Here is a 19,376-nt window from a genome sequence, read left to right on the forward strand (position 1 = left end):
ATTCCTGACCTAACAACTTGATAAAACAATGAATAATTATGTCATCTGTGGCATCATCTTGTGGCTCTGCTTCTTGCCTTGATCCTTGTAGAACCAAATTCAGCTCATTTGCTTCTGGAAAAGCCAGAGTCGGGCTGCTGCTTCTCCTTCATTGACTAGGTCGGAGTTTGAATTATAAAAATCATTAAGGGGCTATTCAACTGAGATTTTAATGAATTTATATATTGATTTTAATGTATTGTATTTGATTTTAATTTTATGCGAATTCTAGATAAATGATGCAGAGTTAGACAAAAAAATTTAGGATTTAAATACAATTGTTTAAATTATCATGGATTTAGTGAGATTTCAAATAAGTTGAAATACATGGGAAAATCTCAATAAATATATCATTTTATGAAGTCCGAAAATTTCTATCAACATTTGAATACCACTGAATTTTGTAGTATAATTCAAATTCCTAAGATTCTAATGCATTTTTTATACCCATATTTCATAAATAATTTTTTTTCTAAAATCTTAATTTGAATGTTGTTTGAGAGTGTTATTTCAAAATTTTGTGCTATTAGGAAAAAAATGTTGTTGTATTGTAATCTTTGACAACTCACCGTGGATGCTCTCAAACTATAAAATATTGCATGTTAGTAGAGTTTAGGAGAATGCAAAACTGCCTCAGCAACTTAATTGGTTGAACTTTTGAAAAGTCAAAGTCCAAAGCATGAGGTTGAGACTTTTTCTCTCCAATATGAGGGCTGGGTGTTCAAGTGGAACTCAAAGGGACCATCTTTTTGAGCTTTCACTTTCACATCCTTAGCTTCTACTCCCTCTGTCCCAAATTAAATAAACTAGTTGACTTTGGGCACGCAACTTAAGTGCATTGACCGTCTAGTTCTTTCTTTTGTAAATGAAAATATTTTTATTTGGAAAAATAAAATTTTAAAAATAAATTATATAGCTATGCGGTCAATGAATTTTAAAATGTGTGCCCGAAATCAACGAGCTCATCTAATTTGGGACGGAGGGAGTACTACTTTTCCAACAAAAGTACACCCTGTGTAATTCTCCAACAAAAATCTCATCCTCAGCATTCCCATGATATCTATACAAATGATTGGCAGCCACTGATAATCTGATATATTTACAAGGAATCAGAAAACAGAAAATTCAATAAATTTATATTCCAACACAATCTGCAGTATTACAGCTTTTTCTTGAGACAATATTAACAGGGACAAAAAGAATGGCAAACCATATAATGAACAAATTAAAGAACCCTAATCTTATATACACTCCATAAAACTCACAAATTAATTTCCGAAAAGAGATTTTTCAAAGCAGTGGAAGGTCTTTGATTGGCTTGAATCAATGCCTTGCATTTCTAGACTGGTACAGCTCCAATTTACTATTCGCTTCTTCCAACAATGTAGCCACCGCTTCATGCTGCAAGAATGGCTGCTTCGACGCCCAAACAAGCACGGTGAGCACCTCGGCTTGAGCAAGTTCTTCGCTATCTGGTACATGAAGCGCAATGTAGCACAAGAGACTCACAGCTGAAGCCTGAACAATTTGTTCCCCAAAATACACGAGCTGGACCAGATGCTTTGCCCCTCCAGCACTGATTATTGCTTTACAGTGATTGATATGGAGATAGTTGTCAGTACAAGCAAACTTCGTCAGAGCAATGGAGGCGGCTTTAGTAATCTCAGCTTCTCCGTCATCAAGTAACTTTACTAATGGACCTATCATCCGTGTCTCTGTTGCTTTGAAAGTCCTAGCCAAATTTCCAATTGCATTAATACAGGGAACAAGCAAATCAGAATCCGCTTTCTTGATGATCACGTATAATTGATCAACAACTGCTTTACAAGCCGGGGTATTAGGCTTAAACGCTGATCTTCTCAAATCAGAATCCGTCTCTGCTACTGCTGTGATCTCCATCAACGCCATGGCAGAATTATACTTAACATCTTCCGGTCCTTTCTCTAACAACACCGCAAAACACAAAAGCGCTCTAGACTCAGTAATACTACGACAAATAGATGAATTTCCCTTGGCCAGTTGCCAAAGGGCGCGTGCTGCCATTTTCTTCATATAAGCCTTTGTAACATGATCTTCCATTTCCCTCCCCTTAATACTCGCGCCACCTAACAAAACATTCTGCTGATGCTGCAAATGATGATGATTCGTCACATTACTATTCTTAGGCTTACTCTGAAAATTAATAGCCATCGTATTGGTGACAACACTATGCATCTGATTAGGATGCTTATTCCCCGCGGGATGCCTAACCAAACCATTCTTCTCATCATCATAATCAACAGGCTTATTACCACCAACACTCTTCTCATTACTCTTACTAGCCAAAACAACCGCAGCAGCATGAATGGAATTAGTCTTGTTACTTGTAATCGCGTATTTACTATGCTCCTGAACCGTCTCAAACGCCAAATGACCAACAAGCAACCGAATTATGTTATGCTGAGCAAACAAATCCTGACATTTCGGATGATGCTCAACTAACTCCGAAACAGCCCAAGCCACAACAGCTTGAACCTTCATAGGAGCATCCTTGAGTATTTTCGCGAAAACTGAACACACGCCTGCGTGAATCATATACTCCACGCTCTCGTGATCGCGGCCTAATAGCCCGATCGCCATCGCAGCATTTTCTTGTCCCTCGAGCTTCCCTTCTTTAAGTAATTTCAACAAAGGCACCACGCCGCCTTCTTCGATAATGAGCTTGCCGTATCGGTCATTATCTCGGGCCAGCGATACGAGTGAGGCCGCCGCATCAGAGCGATCATCCAAGGTGCCGCTGTACAAATTCGCGATCTGCTCCCAGATTAAACAGAGTATCGGCTCGTTGGCCGCGATGGGCGGCAGGCCGAGATACTCGTCATCCCGACTCGAGGCGGAGACGCGTAGCAGCCACGACACGTCGCCTATCGAGTTTTCGAGCTGGTTCCCCATCTTGCGGAACGCGGCGGCGGGGATGATGGTGAACACGCGCTTGATCACTCCGTTGGCGCGGCATTTCTGGATGATCGCGAGGGCTTTTTCGAGGACTTGCTCGGTGTCGTCGATGATGCGGCGCGTGGGGCGCTCGTAGAGGTCGTTGCTTGCGCGGGCGGCTTGGCGGAGGAGGGCGGCGAGTTTTTCGGTCTTGGATTTGAGCTCGGAGCAGTCTTGACGGAAGTAGGAAGTGGAGTCGTCGGAGAGTTTGATGATTTGGTCGGCGAGTTGGATGGGTTTAGCCAGAATTTCTTTCACAATTCCAGCCATGATGCTGAAGAACAAGTCAAAGGTGTTTGATATTTTGAATTTATTTTTGTGAGACTGAGTATATATACAGAGAGAGGGGCTCTGTTGGGACGACCAAGGTTTGTAATTCTGAACAAAATAATATCTTATGTTTCAGTCTGCAATAATTTTTAGAATTTTTGTACGAGAAAAAAAAAAGAGAAATTTATCAAAAATACTCCCTCCGTTTCAAATTACATATCCATTCTAAAAAAATTACACAATTTAAGTAAAGTGGTTGTTTCCAAATCAATTGCATTAAATGACCATAACATGTGGTATGAGGTTGATCTAAGAAATATAAATAAGAGATATGTGGAGTAGGAATAACTTTGGAAATATGATTTTGTATTGAAAGTTGAAGTGGATAACTAATTTGAAACAATTTTTTTTTTCAAAAGTGGACATGTAAATTGAAACGGAGGGTGTACTACTTTTTCTATAAAAAAAAATTGCGATTTTACTATTTTATGGAAAAAAAATGATAAAGTACTAATTTTTTAGAAAATATTTGCAAAAATAAGGTTTACAACCATATACAACAAAATGCAATTTCAGTTAATTGGCCACGTAAGATTTGCAAATAGGATTGCATCTCGCTGCAAGTATGGTTGCATGTGATTGTAACGGGTTGCATATATTATTTTTACAAATATTTTCAAAAGTTTGGTATTTTGTAAAATATTTAAAAAAGATGTAGTATTTTTTCAAAAAAAAATTTGAACTCGGGTATTTACGAGAAAACCCCAAAAAATATATTCATGCGGTGAATGCATCTTCCCTCCGTCTTACTCATTTTTATAATATATTTCTACTCTTAGACATGCACTTTAATATTTTTATAAAAATAGTACTATAATCTTTTTCTCAAGTTTTTTTAATAAAAATTTAAATATAAAATTTTTATTCAGAAAAATATTTGAAATAAATTATAAAATTATACTTCACAAGATCATTAAAATACGATGTACATGATGTGTCCCCATCCGTCAATATATATAATTATGGAAGACCGTCTAATTATCGCCTTCAACTTTAATTGGATTTATAACTGACATTATCTGGCTCAACTTAAACTTACATTTATAATAACTTATTGTGATAAGTGTCTAGATTATATTGTCTGTTTTGATAATTTTATATTACACGTAATTTATGATTAAAATATAATAATAAAATAAATTTGATATATTAGTTATTTGAGTAATGAAATTAAAATATATTATAAAAAAATTATATAAAAAGATAAGTTAGTTTAAATTTATGCATCTTAATATTAATATTAATATTAATATGAAAAAGGCCATGGGCTAAGGTATATTAATATATATCACACACTATATTATTTATTGTGCACTAAGCCGGGGGTCTTCACGCAAATAGCCTCTCTGCTTTAAGGGCAGAGGCAAGGCTGCGTACATCTTACCCTCCTCAGACCTGCTCTAAGCGAGATATACTGAGTATGTTTGGTTTGGTTTGGTATAATTTAGTCTAAGCGAGATATACTGAGTATGTTTGGTTTGGTTTGGTATAATTTAGTTTAAATTTATACATCTTATTGGTTTTTGAATTTAAATCGGTTTCTATTTTATTTTTAACGGTAAGTCTGGCTCTGTTTTGTTACATGAAATATTAATCAAAGCCCCAACAACTAAGCCCACCAAACCGGCTCAAGATCTCTAAAAGAGTAGCCTGCCATTGACAGTCTGTTTAGAGAAATGTTTTTCCTGAAAACATGAAAAGTAATTTTTTTGAAAAATATGGAAAGACCTGATTTTTCTAAAAATAATTTTTCAATTGAAAACTGATGTTCAGAAAATCTACAGTATGACAGAAAAGAGCTAGAGGAGCCCTTTTAGCCGGAAAAACTCGCTAAACACTTCTTTTAACAAAAAAAATTAGCCGTTACTCCTCCATCTCAAAATGCGTTTTCCATTTTGATAGATCAAATTAAATATATTTCGATTAAAATTTATATATATTTTCTCTCGTCCATTTTAAGTTGATTGACTTTTTACGCGTAATTTTAAGTGATTTGATCATGTAACAAATATTAACATTTTTATATTTTTTTGAGAAAAATATAACATAAATATTTTTATTCAGAAAAATATAAATTTAAAAATAAAATTTTTAGACATGTAGTCAAAACTCCAACATATACACGTAAAAAGTCAAACTACCTATACTATGGACCAGAGAGTATTATATAATTGGGAAAAAGATATATTATTGAAAAGAGTTTTTAGTTTATTTTAAAATATACTTTTTTATTTTTGTAAATAATAAATAAATATTTTGTAATATTTAATCAAAAATTAATTAGTTTGACTTCTTCTAGACCTAGACATTTAAATTGGGAACGACGGAGTCCAATTTCATGTACCATAATCGGATAGTCCTAGTTGGTTCAGACCAAAAACTAATACTCCTATGTCACTTTTGACTTGGATACGTATATTCAGGTGGGTTGACCGGATAGCAATTATTATTTTTTATTGATTTTTTTGTTAATTAAAATTTTGATTGCAAATTTTTATTTATAAAAAAATAAAAAAATAATATATTTAACTATCCGATCAAAACAAAACAAGTGTGTGTCAAATGTCAAATGTCACATGTCACTTAATAAAAAACAGATGGAGCAGCAGTCCTAGTTGATTACTGATTGTTCTTTTCTTCATTTTCGAAAAACAAAAATTCAAATCATGGGAACTGAAGGGTCGACAACAATCAATGAGGATGATCTAGAAGAGGAAATGTGCATGAATACAAGAGAATACTTATCAGTATGTGATTTATTACAGTGTATATATAGCGTCAACATAGATTTTTAGAGAATAGAATAGAGACTGACATCTGAGCAAAAGAAATGCAAGAGTCAAGAGCCTCCAATCCTTCACCTGAGTCTACCATCAACCAAGGTTTGTTATTCTTAACAATATATTAATATTATCCTATGTTTCAGTCTGCAAATACTCTAGAATTTTTTTACTAAAATAAAATACAAGTACACATTAGCATATACTAATGATCTTGTAAAAATATATTTGAGTACTTAATGTTGAAATTTAACAGGATTGCTAAGGTCTCTTAAGGATGGTCTGCCTGCCTACTACTCGGTTAAAATAGATGGTTTCTCAAGGCTAGTGGATTTGGACATTGAAAAATATGATTCTTCTACGTTCCATGCTTGCGGTTCTAACTGGTACTTTGTGTTCTTGTTTCGCCTCCATATCCAAAAGGGTTTGGACGAATAAATTTTAGGGAAATTTGTAAAAATACCCATATTTTCAAAAATACGGTCGAAGTTGCAAGATAGTTGTTTTTCGGGTTACTCGTGTGCAAACGAGGTTGCAAATGAGGCTGCATCGTATTTTTGAAAATAATTTCTACAACTTGTATTTTAGAAAAAAGCCCTAAATTTTACTAATTTATCAAGAAATTATTGAGTAATAAGGTTCTACTCTGATATAAGTGCATGTGTATGTTAACTAAATAGTTTTTGAATTGCAGGAGGTTAATTCTTTTCCCGAATGGAAATGCAGAAAAAGGCGTTGAAGGGCATATATCGCTTTACTTGGCCATAGAGAAAACTGACTGCCTCCCTCTTGGTTGGGAGGCTTGTGTGACTTGCAAAATGTTTGTGTTTGATCATAAAAAGGATAAATACTTGACCATTCAAGATGATTCTGTGAATCAAATTCAACGGTTTCATCAGGAACAGAAAGAATGTGGTTTTGACAGACTAATATCGTTAAAGGCTTTCAATGATGAGGCAAATGGATATCTGCTCAATGACTCTTGTGTATTTGGAGTCGAAGTTTATGAGGTCAAGTATAGTGGAATCGGTGAGGCTTTGAAGATGATTGAGAATCCTGAAGAAGTTACTTTTGAGTGGATAGTCTCTTTAGATTCCATATATAGTGAAAAACAAGTTTGTTCCGAGGAATTTACTGGTGGAAAACATAAATGGTTAGTTATGCTATATCTTCATGTTATCTCCTTTCTATACAAACACAGGAGCCTATTCAGGTTTTTCAAACAAAAAGTAAAAATATGATTGAATGCTTCTGCTTAAGCATCTACAAGTGCAAACAAAATTAAGGGGCTCGCGGAAAATAACACACTAATATCATGTTTTTATAGTTAGCTGCCAATCAACCTTACTGGATTTATCAATCTATTTGGCTTATTACTGTTTCTATTGGCCTTTTCTCTGTTCATTGTTTAAGGCGTCTATCATGGTATTGTGAAGCTGATGATCGTGTATCTTTGTATTTGGAGTTGGCTGAGAGTCCTTCGACTATAAAGAAAGTATTAGCAATGTACTCGCTTGTGTTAATGCACTTAGGGTGGCCTTTATGTAGAGGTATGTGTTTATAAGTTGATTGGTGTTATTTACAGTTATCGACTTTAACTTTATAGTGCTATGTGCTGATAACAAGGCTGTGTTTTGATTCTGCAGGTGAGAAAAGTGAATACAAATGGTTTAGTAATGCAGAGTTGTCTACTGATGTTTCTAGTCGTTGGGGATTTTCGGAGTTTCCTTTGGAAAACTATGTACTGTTCCCAATGTATTGTGTTGAGGTACGGGCAAAGGTTAACATAAAGGCAGAAGTTACAAATTTCTCTTAGAAATATAAAACGCATACTGAATGTGTTTCTGTAAACATTTGAGTTGTTTATACTGCTAGGCACTCTTAACTGAAATCAAAACAAGGGTGTCTAGATTACTGGATAACTTCTTTACAAGTATTGTATCATTTGAGTAATTTAGCTCAAATTTGATCTCTTAACAAGCGGAGTTTGTTTCATTTGATTCCTTTCTTAATTATTCTGATATATGGAGAATGACTTGAAAGTCTTAGAACACTTTACGTAAATACTGCCTGTGACATGAGCACGAAGCTCTGCATTGTTAATGTTGTTGTACATCGACATTGTGCAACTCTGCTGGCATGCCTTGTTATGCAACTGACCTTCCCTGTGATTTCTGCAATGTTGGGTTCTTAAATATATCCATAACAAAACTCTGAGTACAAGTTAATATATTCTGTTTGATATTGCTGAGAACATATATGAAAGTATATTTTGATTTTCCGGTTGCCATCTGAAACAAAGGTTCTGATACTGAAAGAATTCTGAATAATGAGACATAAGAGAAGCTGTTTTTGTCTTTCTTTTTATGTACCTCATTCTGATTATCCCTTATATCAATCCTGAAGTGAAGGCTAAAGCTAAACATAAGATGATAGAACACGCGTATTAAATAAATTTCTCTACACAAATTCTGATCGTATCGAACTCCTTGCTAATGCCAAGTTAAAACAGACAAAACTAAGAAATCACATGTGCATTTTTAAAATACTTGACCAAGTTAACATCGTTTCAGAATGTCCGCCCATCAGTCTGTCTTGACATGCACCAATCATTAATATTACAAATCTGGTTGACTATAAAAAGGAACCTTAACTAGTTATAGTTTCCTGATCTTTGGCTCCCAGAAAAGCTGCATACATTTACATCTGCATAATGAATGCTGGTAGCCCTGCTCATCAAAAGAAGACGTCTCTTTTCAGTCTGTGGCGGTCTCCAGTTGCAGCTGCTACTGGCTCCCCGAAGGCCATTTCATCATCGTCGTCGCCTAATCACTCTAGCAGTTGTTGCAGAGGGTTGAATAATTGTGAGATATTGAATGCTACTGTTGTTTCACAATCTCATCAACTTTCGCCCAGGCATAAGCAGCAGGTATACTAATGCATTGATGTGCATATGATTAATGTTTATATGCATGTTTCTAAACTGTCTTCTAATTTATGCTTTCGATGTTTGAAAGTTGGAAGAACTAGAAATAGAGCTGGAGAAGCAGAAAGAACTGAGGGGATTGTATAAGATGAGGATGCAGAGAACACAGGACTATTTAAGGTATTGTCTGGAGATAGCCCAAGAGAAAGGCTTCTTAAATAGTATTTTGAATAATTGTGATGACATTGAAGAAGATACCATCAAACCTTCGATTCCCCCTCCTCCCCTGAGTAACCATTCTGATCTCTCAACTGTTGTGGATCAAGCCATGTCTAATGGATGGTACATCGAGACACGTGAGGTATGTACGTCTTACTAAGAAATTACAAACTAGTCATTTGTGTTTCTTAAGCCGGTGATTAGAATGATTTGTAATGCAAAATGACCCTACTGCAGATTGAATTGCAAGAGAAAATAGGACAAGGAAGCACTGCAGAGATATATAGAGGCATATGGAGGGGACTAGATGTAGCAGTCAAATGCATAAGCCCAGAATTTTTCGAATCAAATGAAAATGGCATCAGCTACTTTGCTCAAGAAGTGGAAACCTTGTCTAGACAAAGGCACCGTTTTGTGCTACACTTGATGGGGGCGTGTCTAGACCCTCCAAATCACGGATGGATTGTGACTGAGTTCATGACCACAACGCTGAAAGAATGGATGCACGGCTCTGGAAAACGGAAAAAAGAAAGGACAGTGGATCTTCCACCATTGCCAGAGAGACTTAAAAGGGCGCTAGAAATTTCCCAGGCCCTGCAATATCTTCATGAACACAAGCCAGTGATAATCCACCGAGACTTGAAGCCTAGTAACATTTTCTTGGATGATGCATTTCATGTCAGAGTTGCAGATTTTGGTCATGCTAGATTCCTGACAGATGGTCAAATGGCACTCACTGGAGAAACAGGCAAGTAATGACATTATTTCACCAAATCTGAAAACTGTGAAGTAATTGCTTGGATGTACATTTTACAGGAACATACGTATACATGGCGCCAGAGGTGATAAGATGCGAGCCTTACAATGAAAAATGTGATGTATACAGCTTCGGAGTTATACTTAACGAGCTTATCACCGGTGATCATCCCTACATTGAGACAGATTACGGTCCTTCGAGGGTACACATCAATAATATTCTCGATTTTAATATCAAATTATTTGATACTTATGAGTGGCTAACAGAATTTTCATGATTTTTAACAGATAGCCTTAGAAGTTGCAGATGGTAACTTAAGGCCTGCAATTGCAGAGCACCAAAACGACCAATTGCTCGAAGAACTCAACGAGCTCATACAAATTTCATGGGATGAGCATCCTGCAAATAGACCTTCTTTTCCAACAGTTACTCGTCGTCTCAGAGCCATTCAGGAGAGTTTAACTAATTACGAGCTTTAGCCAAATTTCATTTCTCATAATTTTTACACATGATTATGTAGGACATACTCTCGATCATCTCTTAATACAGAAAACTTATGTATTATTTCTAAGGTTACATGCTAGAGAATCGAGATGTCGAACTTAAGACAGTAGATGCAGACTAATCATGCTTGTTGACAGTAGCGCTATCTGCATTTTCATCGCAGCAGACTGCGCAAATATGGGGAATTCGGGCACAGACACAACATTTCAGGCTCGGACATTTGCTGTCACAGTACCCTGCACCAATTAGAAGTAACTTTAAAATAAAAAACGAACAAGCTAATTCTGACTTATAAGTTAGAAGCTGGGTAGCCAAACAGGCACAATACTATTCGAGGGAAAAAATATTATTTGGCCTACATTTTCCTCTGATCATTGACAGAATCTAAATAAATATGCAAATTATAACCAGTACAACACATATAATCTATTTTAACCTTTTATAATCGATATAATCCTGGTTAAACACCACCAAATTGTAGAAACTTCGAGGGCTTACCTATATCATCGGCACTATAAGCACCAGTATCATAGAGGACCGGAATCCGGCTATATGCAGCCTCAGTCTGAAGACAGAAAACAGAGAGGATCACGAAGAAGGCGCAGACCAGAAGCCTTGAACATGCCATCTTCGATATTACAATATTATCATACGCATAAGGAATCATCATATATATGCTACAACTTACACATAGTAAATTTCAAAAACTTTAAATTTTGCTTTAATAATAGAAAAAATAGCCATAAATAACATGAAAAAACTACATTTGGAAGTATTTTACAAAATGGAGGAATTGATACTTATGTATAAGTTCCTTAAGAAAATTTAACTTTGCGTGAAAAATTAAGATAACTAAGATCATGTCTGCCGTTCTGGGAACAACTATGTGCCGTGTTCTTATCTATTTTATATATTTATCGGAAAAAATAACAGTACATGATTAACACTGTGATTCAAAATATACGAAAAATGCAAATATCTTCCCGGTTGGCTTACTCATTACTTTCCATCCATGAAAGACTATCTCTGGTATGTACTTCAGGCTAGTAGAAGTAGCATTAGCTCGACAAGGTTGCATCTGCAGAAGAGGTGTGGAAGTTTTGTCAAGTAGAACAAGGGTCTCCTTGTAATCATGTACTCTGCAGAGACGTTAATCTCTTCTCTAATCTCTTTAGACTACTTGTAACTTCTTGTTGAAAATTATTCTCCACATTGTCCAGGGTGTTAAAAAATATATCAAAACCTTATATCCTTCATTGTTAACAGCATAAATGCTGCTTCTATCAAATTTTACCGAACTCCCAATTATCCGTGTTCAAACATAAATATAAACATTAGTACTGTAAGAAACGACGTGAATTACCTTGTAAACATCGTCATAGTAACCAAAACACAGATATATGTACAACCCTGAGGTTACCCTCAGTCGCAGCATAATCTTAAAAATAAATGGACTAACATTATATTTACATCATAGTTTCTAATTTCGTGTTTTATATTAAATTGTTTAGGCGTTGACACATCATTATTAATGAATAATATATATGTGTACTTATGATTATGGATGTGTATATTATGATAAATTAATTTGCAAAATTGTACAGTATTTTGGCTCAGGATCCATCCCATTCATCTATCCTCTTCAAAATCCTACCTCTCCAGCAGAAGAAAATGAGAGGGAAAAAAAGTTGTATTCATTTTAGGAGTACATTTTAAGACTCAAAAGTCGAACAGATGCTGATCTCGAGAGGCGGGACTACTTAAACTTAAACAAATCCAGAAGTCGGTAGTATTAGATAAAATAATTACGTGGAGCAGTTAGGATGACTCCATTTCACCTTTTGGATGTAACGATTTTGATTTTAAAAAAAATTCTCTGGTTATTCAAAACGAAACGAGTACAATGTAATGGATTTGTACAGGGAGCAGTTGTCAGTAAGAGATAATGTATTAAATTAATGGCTCCTGCTCTGACTTGTTGGCCATTTATGCTTAAATCATGTGTCACTGAGGGGTATATTAACAATGCAAATCTCAACGAGGAACAATATAAAATTAATTCAGTTCAATATATTTTAGTATATAATAAACGGTAATGTCACAATAAGCTGTGCAACTAATAAACATGTAATTCCCTCTTACTTCATGTAATTCTTGCTAAAGGAGCTCCAAATCTCTCTCAGTTCTTATTTGTGGTGGCTTGCTGAGTTACTATCCAGTAAGAATCCAGTTTCTGTCATCAACTGAACCTGCTTATTTATTTTCATTCCATTATTTTGTATATGTCGATCTAGTAACTCAATACTTGTGCATATATATGCGCGACACAGATGATTGATGGAACATATCTTGCTGTATCAGTTATCTATGAGACAAAATAATTTAAGAATATGAGAAATATGGTGAAACAATTATTTGTTTCGACCTGACCTGAACCCGTATATTAATTAATTGGTTGCATACTGGTATTATGTACTAGGGAGTACATAGATGTATTAAATATTAATGGACAGCTCAGGTAGTTTCAAGATGTGATTCAGTTTATATTTAAGTAGTGAAGTACATTTAAGTTGGTTTATAGTACTTTAGATTCTGTTAGTGGTTCCCTGTAAATTGTAATCTGATCTGATCATTAATGAAAAAGTTACTTTCTCTGTTCTTTCCCCTTTCAGCATAATTTGTATGATGACTTTAGTACCACTTTTGTTGATCTTCGATTTGTTAAGGTTTTAATGGCTGCCATTGTTAGTAATCCGAAAACTGGGGAAATTAGTATGAGTGAGGCCAAGAAAAGCAGTGAAGTTGTGGTCATGATCTCTGGCCAAGAAAAAGATGTGAAGAACTCACCTCGTCGAGTCTCGATTGATTCCCATTTTGATGCTGTCAAGTTTGCACCAGTGGGAATGCCGTCCCCTGAGATTGCTAGATATGCTCCAAGCCCCAACAGGCCTCCAAGAATCCCCACAAGTGAAACCACCACGCCGCGTAAATCACTTGCCAGGTCAGTGTACTCAAAACCCAAGTCAAGATTTGGAGAACAGCCTATTCATGTTGATTCATATATGCTTGAAGAAGATAGCTCATTTATTCAAGGGTATTTAAAATCTAATGGTAACTCGCCTCTTAGAAATATGTCTACTCAGGCCTCGCCTAATATTAGAGCCGCTTCCACTCATACTTCATTTAAAGATATGAATAGGGCCTCTTCAATTAATACTCCAAGAACGCCTTTGATGGCGTCTCCTGGAGGTGTTGGAGGAGTGGATGAGGACGAAGAGATTTATAAAAAAGTTAGTAACCGGAATAAGTTGAAGTATAAGAGGGTGAAAATTAAGGTTCTGATAGAATGGATAGTGTTTCTGTTGATTTTGGGGAACTTGATTTCATGCTTGACCATTGATAGTTTGAAGCATACAAGGATTTGGGGTTTGGAGGTCTGGAAATGGTCTTTGCTTGTTATGGTTACTTTTTCGGGTATGTTGTTTACTAATTGGTTTATGCATATTGTGGTGTTGGTGATTGAATTAAACTTTCTGTTCAAGAAGAAAGTGTTATATTTCGTTCACAGTTTGAAGAAGAGTGTCCGGGTCTGTCTCTGGTTGACATTGATTCTTATAACTTGGCTGTCGTTGTTCAATAATGGAGTCCATCGATCAGCCACTGCTACAAAGGTTTTGGATTATATAACTTGGACTATTGTTTCCATGCTCATTTGTTCGTTCTTGTGGCTCTTTAAGACATTGCTTCTTAAGATGTTGGCTTCGTCCTTCCATGTAACCACGTTCTTTGATAGAGTTCAAGAGTCAATCTTCCATCAGTATGTTCTCCAGGTCCTGTCTGGTCCTCCACTTCTGGAGTCTGCTGGGATGCTGGGAAGAACAAATAGCAGTCAATTTAGTTTCCGAAGCACAAAGAAAGGTAAGCCCTCGAAAGAAGGAAGCAAAAAAGCAGTGATTGACATAAACAAGCTGTATCAGATGAAGCAAGAAAAGGTTTCTGCCTGGACAATGAAGATGTTGGTGGATGTGATATCAAATTCAGGGTTGTCCACCATTTCTGATTCCCTGGATGAAAGTGATTACTACGGCAACAATGAACAGGTCGACAAGGAGATAACTAATGAGATGGAAGCAATTGCAGCTGCCTATCACATATACAGAAATGTGGCTCAGCCTGGTTCCAAGTGAGAATACTTGTCTCACGACTATTATTTATTCCATTCTCTCCTAAGAGGAGTACTCTATTAAAAAAATTTACTAAATGTCTGAAATCTTTAGGTACATTGATGAATTGGACCTCAGGAGATTTATGCTTAGGGAGGAGGTTGAGTTTGTGTTTCCACTGATAGATGTTGCTGAAACGGGACAGGTAGACAGGAAAGCTTTGACGGAATGGGTGGTAAGCTCTTATATTTCATCTTCATGTAGTAAGTAACATTATATTGTTGTTTCAAATTAGACATCTCTATTCAACTGCATTATTAGTTTGAAATCTAAATGACCGAGTCTTATACCTTACTACGACTATCAAACTAGCAGACGTGATAGAAGATGCTTCTGGTAAAAAGGATTTTTAGGTTGATAGATGCTACATTAAAGCTATTAAGCTCTTTGTATATTTAATTCCTTATCGTATATGCAGGTGAAGGTCTATAATGGTCGGAAAGCTTTAGCTCATGCATTAAATGACACGAAAACAGCAGTTAACCAATTGAATACCCTTGTTACTGTGATCTTAATTGTGATCATTATTGTAGTCTGGTTACTTTTGGTGGAGATTGCGACAACCAAAGTACTACTCTTCCTTTCATCACAGCTTGTTGCAGCAGCCTTTTTGTTTGGGAACACTTGCAAAACTATATTTGAAGCTATCATATTTGTGTTTGTTATGCATCCATTTGATGTTGGTGATCGTTGTGTCATAGATGGTGTTCAGGTAATTACAGCTTGATGCTTTTCATTGCAATGTATTGGAGTAAGTGATTGATTGAATTCTCTGTGTGCATTTCTGCAGATGATAGTTGAAGAAATGAACATTTTAACAACTGTCTTCTTGAGATATGATATGGAGAAGATATACTATCCAAATTCAATCTTAGCTACTAAGCCTATCAGCAATTTCTACAGAAGCCCGGATATGGGAGATTCACTGGAGTTCTGTATCGACTTCAGAACACCAGTAGAGAAGATTGGATCTCTGAAAGAGAAGATTAAAAAGTACATTGTTACCTTGGTCTTAATATATCTTAAAGAAAGAGCTGGACCGAGACTAAGCTGTATCTTTTAATCGTTCCAGGTACTTAGAGAGGACTCCTCAGTACTGGCATCCAAACCACAATATGGTGGTGAAGGAGATTGAGAATGTAAACAAGATAAAGATGGCACTCTTTTTCAATCATACAATGAACTTCCAAGATTTTGCAGAGAGGAATCGCAGAAGATCTGAACTGGTCTTAGAAATGAAGAAAATATTTGATGACCTAAGTATCAAATACAATCTACTTTCACAGGAAGTCCAAGTGGTGAAGTCAGATGCTTCCAGATGATTTCTTCACCTCTTCTGTTCGGGTATGTATCCTTCAACTCTATAATATTGTACCCGAGTAAAACCTCAGTATAAAAATTTGGCCATCATATCTACAGGAAAGATGATCTGTCATATGACTATTTCCACAGACTTCTACGAAGCTTATATGCAAGTGAAACTGCATTCTTTTTCTGTTGTTCATGGAGATTCTCAACCATCATGTTCTTTCTTTTTTGCAATCGTCGACTTGGTTTATCTCATGTGCATCTCAGAGGCTATGACTATGCTGCAACCCTAATCTTTTCAGTCGACATTTTATTTTAATAAAAATATATGATAATAAAGGTGTGTACGTGTTCATCTAGTCGTGATACTGAGACTTGATGGAGACAAATAACTTGATTTCATGACATTACATGGAAATGTTTTTCGTGTAAGATTCAATTGTATTAAACAAGCTAGCAAAGCCCCGAGCACAATCACTGCAACCTAAAACCATATGCTTCTAACATTGTTCTAGATACATTTTACTTGTTCCATGAAACTCTATAGACACTTCATTGAAATAACTTCTTGTCCCCAGATCTCTGAGCATCAGTTGTCCGAAAACCAGACTCCTGCTTTCAAATGCGATAGGCCACTCCATGACCAGGGATGAATCTTGCATTCTCCTCCGTGTAAACATGAGTTTCGTTTTTCAGCCTGTGACAGATAAACCATAAGGGCCATTCTTAACCACCGTTCTTTTAAACAGGACACGCATGAAAAACATATAAATATGAAAGTTTCATAAGCTTACGTTTGAGAAATGGTCTTATTTAGGATGGTAGACGAATAGAGCATAGCACCATTTAAGTAGTCTAGTTCTCCATCGATTCTTTCTTGAATTTTCTTGTCTATGTTCACAGCATCAACACATATTGGCTGATCCGAGGCCTGGATTTGTCGTAGTTTTACATCAGAAACATATGTAGATGTGATTACTAACAGAGTCTTAGGCAGAAACTTCGTCGTTACTTACCATAACCCACCCCCATGTATCTGCAAAAGATGGCACATGAGCTGTGTACACCACCACATCTGCACATAGTATAATATTGTCAAAAAACAATTATAGCAGAAGATTCTACACAGCTTAGTATAAATATCAAAGTTCTGCAGACAATTATGAATGTCTGACTCAAATGTCAGAGTGATTCAAAATACAAAAAATTTAAGCTCTTAGCACCAGAAAACAGAAACTTACATTTGAAGACCTGTCTGATTGTGTTGTAAATAGATGAGAAGACCTCCTTGTGGGTGAACACTCCAGCAGGTCCAGCCTGAACATAAAAAGAACCAGAATAGTAACTCGTAAGCTTATCTCGTGAGCCTGAGCTCTGATACCATGTTACATAACCAATTCTCCCAAAACCTCTAAAAATTATTCGATGTGCTAATAATTAGATATATTCTAATTACCTGAGTAACAAAAATGCCACTGTGGTTGAGCTTAGGTTTCAGAATTTTCTCATAGAAAGACTTTGTGTAGAGCTGATAACAAGGCCCTCCTTCAACAGGATCTGCTAAGTCTCCCACTATAATATCAAATTTTTCTTTCCTTTCCTCTAGCCCAACCCTTTGATTAATACCATAATCCAAACATAATCATGTAATTAGTTACTTAATACCATTTAGTGTTTCTACTACAAAGAGAAGTCAGAAATTGTCACCCACTTGGCATCATTAATCACAAGATCAAGTTTGCTGCTGGAGAAAGCTTCCTTGTTTGCGCTCAAATGTCTCCGGCAGAAATCAACAACTTCCTGCAATGCAATTTAAGTTATACTCGTATAATATATGGTTCCGGGTCCCTGACAGATGATTGTTGCAGCATACCTTACCGCGTTTATTAACAACAGTAAATTTTTCTCTCAAAAAAAATAAACAACAGTAAATTTTACCTCATCAATATCACACATGACTACTTTTTCAATTGATTTGTGCTTAAGTGCTTCTCTAACAGCAGAACCTTCACCACCTCCCATAATGAACATGCTCTTAGGACTGCAAATCAATGTAATAATTACTTTTTTAATTCAAACATATGCCACATTTCTACATCATTATTGATTATTTTTCCACTTAAAATTAAGAAACAAAAAAAAAACACTTACTTAGGGTGACATAACAGAGAAGGATGGATCAAGCACTCATGATAAATAAACTCATCAATCTCTGCACTTTGCATCTTACCATCAAGCACCAATACCTGCATAATCACTTAGTTTGTTTATTAATCTGAATCTAATTATTAATCAAAATCTGTTTAGTCACATAATTAGTTTAATCACCTTCCCAAATCGCTTCGTATCCAGAAGAACTATGTCCTGGTACTCACTTCTTCCTCTGTGCAGCACACTGCAAAATTATCATCATACAGAAATAAATTATACTAAGTATCCGCTTTTTCGCATCAAGAAAAATAAAAATCTCATATTTATATCCTAAATTATAAATATAAATAGCATGCAAACTTGCAAAGTACGTAATGTATTTGCATGCACTATGCTTAAATTAGAATTAATATCAGATATATTTAAAAATTATGTAATTAGAACATAAAATTGAATTAAACACGCGCGCGCACCCACCTGTTCAAAGCAAACGACCATTTAAGATCAACGTCAATCTCCTCCTCAAACCAAGAATCATGACTAATCTGCGGATAAGCTTCGCGATTAATCATCAACAATCCCTCATCAATCTTATGATGCCCGAACCCATTTGAATACTGCAAGAACTCAACAGCTTCCCCCATTATATTTATATATTTTCCGCAACAAACCAGACTATTTACGACGAATTTTTAACAAAAAAGAGAAAGAGGGAAATGAGCTTATTTGAAGAATGCAGTGTGTGCTAACTGACTTAGAGGCAGGTGTATTTATACATGGAGATTACAAAGTAAGAAGGAGATACGTAAGTGTTAATCCAATCTAATCCTCAAAAAATGCAAAGATTATGCATGATTATATTACCCGACAGCTCAACGTATATTTTGTACTATTGTAATCACTTGACACCACCTAACATATACCAGAATAGTGTCGCTGCTCGCACGCGCATCATACCACTACTAATTACCATCTTTATTATATTCCCAACAAATATAAAATATATAATGTGACCACTCTTTGTTTATAATTTTTCTCTAAAATATATTAATTAAATAGTATTTTTAATTAAGAATATTTATAAAATTTATAAAATAATAATTAATAATAGTATATCTGATTTTAATTTTATGTGAAATGCAGAAATACATTATAAAATCTTTATA

At 35.6% G+C, this 19,376-nt stretch overlaps 5 protein-coding genes across 6 annotated transcripts; 3 read left to right on the plus strand and 2 right to left on the minus strand.

Moving 5' to 3' along the window:
- Nucleotides 1-1,148: 1,148 nt before the first annotated feature.
- LOC108196838 (uncharacterized) lies at nucleotides 1,149-3,451 on the minus strand. The gene has a single exon (XM_017364297.2). The coding sequence runs from the start codon at nucleotides 3,280-3,282 to the stop codon at nucleotides 1,363-1,365; it is 1,920 nt and encodes a 639-aa protein (XP_017219786.1). The 5' UTR covers nucleotides 3,283-3,451; the 3' UTR covers nucleotides 1,149-1,362.
- Nucleotides 3,452-6,083: 2,632 nt separating this feature from the next.
- On the plus strand, nucleotides 6,084-7,363 carry LOC135149953 (MATH domain and coiled-coil domain-containing protein At3g58270-like). Its single transcript, XM_064086241.1, has 3 exons — nucleotides 6,084-6,224; nucleotides 6,379-6,508; nucleotides 6,817-7,363. Exons 1-3 carry the CDS (start codon nucleotides 6,173-6,175, stop codon nucleotides 7,361-7,363), a joined length of 729 nt encoding a protein of 242 aa, XP_063942311.1. The 5' UTR covers nucleotides 6,084-6,172.
- Nucleotides 7,364-8,794: 1,431 nt separating this feature from the next.
- LOC108216364 (serine/threonine-protein kinase STY17) lies at nucleotides 8,795-10,612 on the plus strand. The gene is made up of 5 exons (XM_017389119.2): nucleotides 8,795-9,051; nucleotides 9,140-9,409; nucleotides 9,505-10,015; nucleotides 10,084-10,226; nucleotides 10,312-10,612. Exons 1-5 carry the CDS (start codon nucleotides 8,836-8,838, stop codon nucleotides 10,501-10,503), a joined length of 1,332 nt encoding a protein of 443 aa, XP_017244608.1. The 5' UTR covers nucleotides 8,795-8,835; the 3' UTR covers nucleotides 10,504-10,612.
- A 2,012-nt stretch (nucleotides 10,613-12,624) lies between these two features.
- LOC108206136 (mechanosensitive ion channel protein 10) lies at nucleotides 12,625-16,309 on the plus strand. 2 transcript variants are annotated; one of them, XM_064090775.1, is made up of 8 exons: nucleotides 12,625-12,746; nucleotides 13,255-13,529; nucleotides 13,932-14,711; nucleotides 14,806-14,926; nucleotides 15,170-15,463; nucleotides 15,542-15,744; nucleotides 15,824-16,095; nucleotides 16,171-16,309. In XM_064090775.1, the coding sequence occupies exons 2-7, from the start codon at nucleotides 13,261-13,263 to the stop codon at nucleotides 16,071-16,073; spliced, it is 1,917 nt and encodes a 638-aa protein (XP_063946845.1). In that variant the 5' UTR covers nucleotides 12,625-12,746; nucleotides 13,255-13,260; the 3' UTR covers nucleotides 16,074-16,095; nucleotides 16,171-16,309. The 2 variants fall into 2 exon arrangements, with proteins under 2 accessions (XP_063946845.1, XP_017231836.1); XM_017376347.2 differs by having other exon boundaries at nucleotides 13,255-14,711.
- A 131-nt stretch (nucleotides 16,310-16,440) lies between these two features.
- Nucleotides 16,441-18,966, minus strand: LOC108206157 (thermospermine synthase ACAULIS5). The gene is made up of 10 exons (XM_017376368.2): nucleotides 18,688-18,966; nucleotides 18,388-18,454; nucleotides 18,211-18,305; nucleotides 17,998-18,100; nucleotides 17,771-17,859; nucleotides 17,516-17,672; nucleotides 17,301-17,376; nucleotides 17,076-17,134; nucleotides 16,854-16,990; nucleotides 16,441-16,756 (listed from the first exon to the last, which is right to left on the minus strand). The coding sequence occupies exons 1-10, from the start codon at nucleotides 18,852-18,854 to the stop codon at nucleotides 16,678-16,680; spliced, it is 1,029 nt and encodes a 342-aa protein (XP_017231857.1). The 5' UTR covers nucleotides 18,855-18,966; the 3' UTR covers nucleotides 16,441-16,677.
- Nucleotides 18,967-19,376: the final 410 nt, after the last annotated feature.

Source organism: Daucus carota, chromosome 1, assembly GCF_001625215.2.
Source record: "Daucus carota subsp. sativus chromosome 1, DH1 v3.0, whole genome shotgun sequence".
In the NCBI taxonomy this organism is placed as follows: Eukaryota; Viridiplantae; Streptophyta; class Magnoliopsida; order Apiales; family Apiaceae; genus Daucus; species Daucus carota.

What these genes read in the sequence shown, in the direction of transcription:
- LOC108216364 (XM_017389119.2), top strand. Translation starts at nt 8,836, where the DNA reads ATGAATGCTGGTAGCCCTGCTCATCAAAAGAAGACGTCTCTTTTCAGT. An exon ending in GGTACATCGAGACACGTGAG is followed by an intron (nt 9,410 to 9,504) that starts GTATGTACGTCT and finishes ACCCTACTGCAG; the next exon opens with ATTGAATTGCAAGAGAAAAT. An exon ending in CAGATTACGGTCCTTCGAGG is followed by an intron (nt 10,227 to 10,311) that starts GTACACATCAAT and finishes GATTTTTAACAG; the next exon opens with ATAGCCTTAGAAGTTGCAGA.
- LOC108196838 (XM_017364297.2), bottom strand. Translation starts at nt 3,282, where the DNA reads ATGGCTGGAATTGTGAAAGAAATTCTGGCTAAACCCATCCAACTCGCC.
- LOC135149953 (XM_064086241.1), top strand. Translation starts at nt 6,173, where the DNA reads ATGCAAGAGTCAAGAGCCTCCAATCCTTCACCTGAGTCTACCATCAAC. An exon ending in TGAGTCTACCATCAACCAAG is followed by an intron (nt 6,225 to 6,378) that starts GTTTGTTATTCT and finishes GAAATTTAACAG; the next exon opens with GATTGCTAAGGTCTCTTAAG. An exon ending in CATGCTTGCGGTTCTAACTG is followed by an intron (nt 6,509 to 6,816) that starts GTACTTTGTGTT and finishes TTTGAATTGCAG; the next exon opens with GAGGTTAATTCTTTTCCCGA.
- LOC108206136 (XM_017376347.2), top strand. Translation starts at nt 13,261, where the DNA reads ATGGCTGCCATTGTTAGTAATCCGAAAACTGGGGAAATTAGTATGAGT. An exon ending in GTGGCTCAGCCTGGTTCCAA is followed by an intron (nt 14,712 to 14,805) that starts GTGAGAATACTT and finishes TGAAATCTTTAG; the next exon opens with GTACATTGATGAATTGGACC. An exon ending in GTGTCATAGATGGTGTTCAG is followed by an intron (nt 15,464 to 15,541) that starts GTAATTACAGCT and finishes GCATTTCTGCAG; the next exon opens with ATGATAGTTGAAGAAATGAA.
- LOC108206157 (XM_017376368.2), bottom strand. Translation starts at nt 18,854, where the DNA reads ATGGGGGAAGCTGTTGAGTTCTTGCAGTATTCAAATGGGTTCGGGCAT. An exon ending in TGGTCGTTTGCTTTGAACAG is followed by an intron (nt 18,455 to 18,687) that starts GTGGGTGCGCGC and finishes ATAATTTTGCAG; the next exon opens with TGTGCTGCACAGAGGAAGAA. An exon ending in AATCAGACAGGTCTTCAAAT is followed by an intron (nt 17,135 to 17,300) that starts GTAAGTTTCTGT and finishes TACTATGTGCAG; the next exon opens with ATGTGGTGGTGTACACAGCT.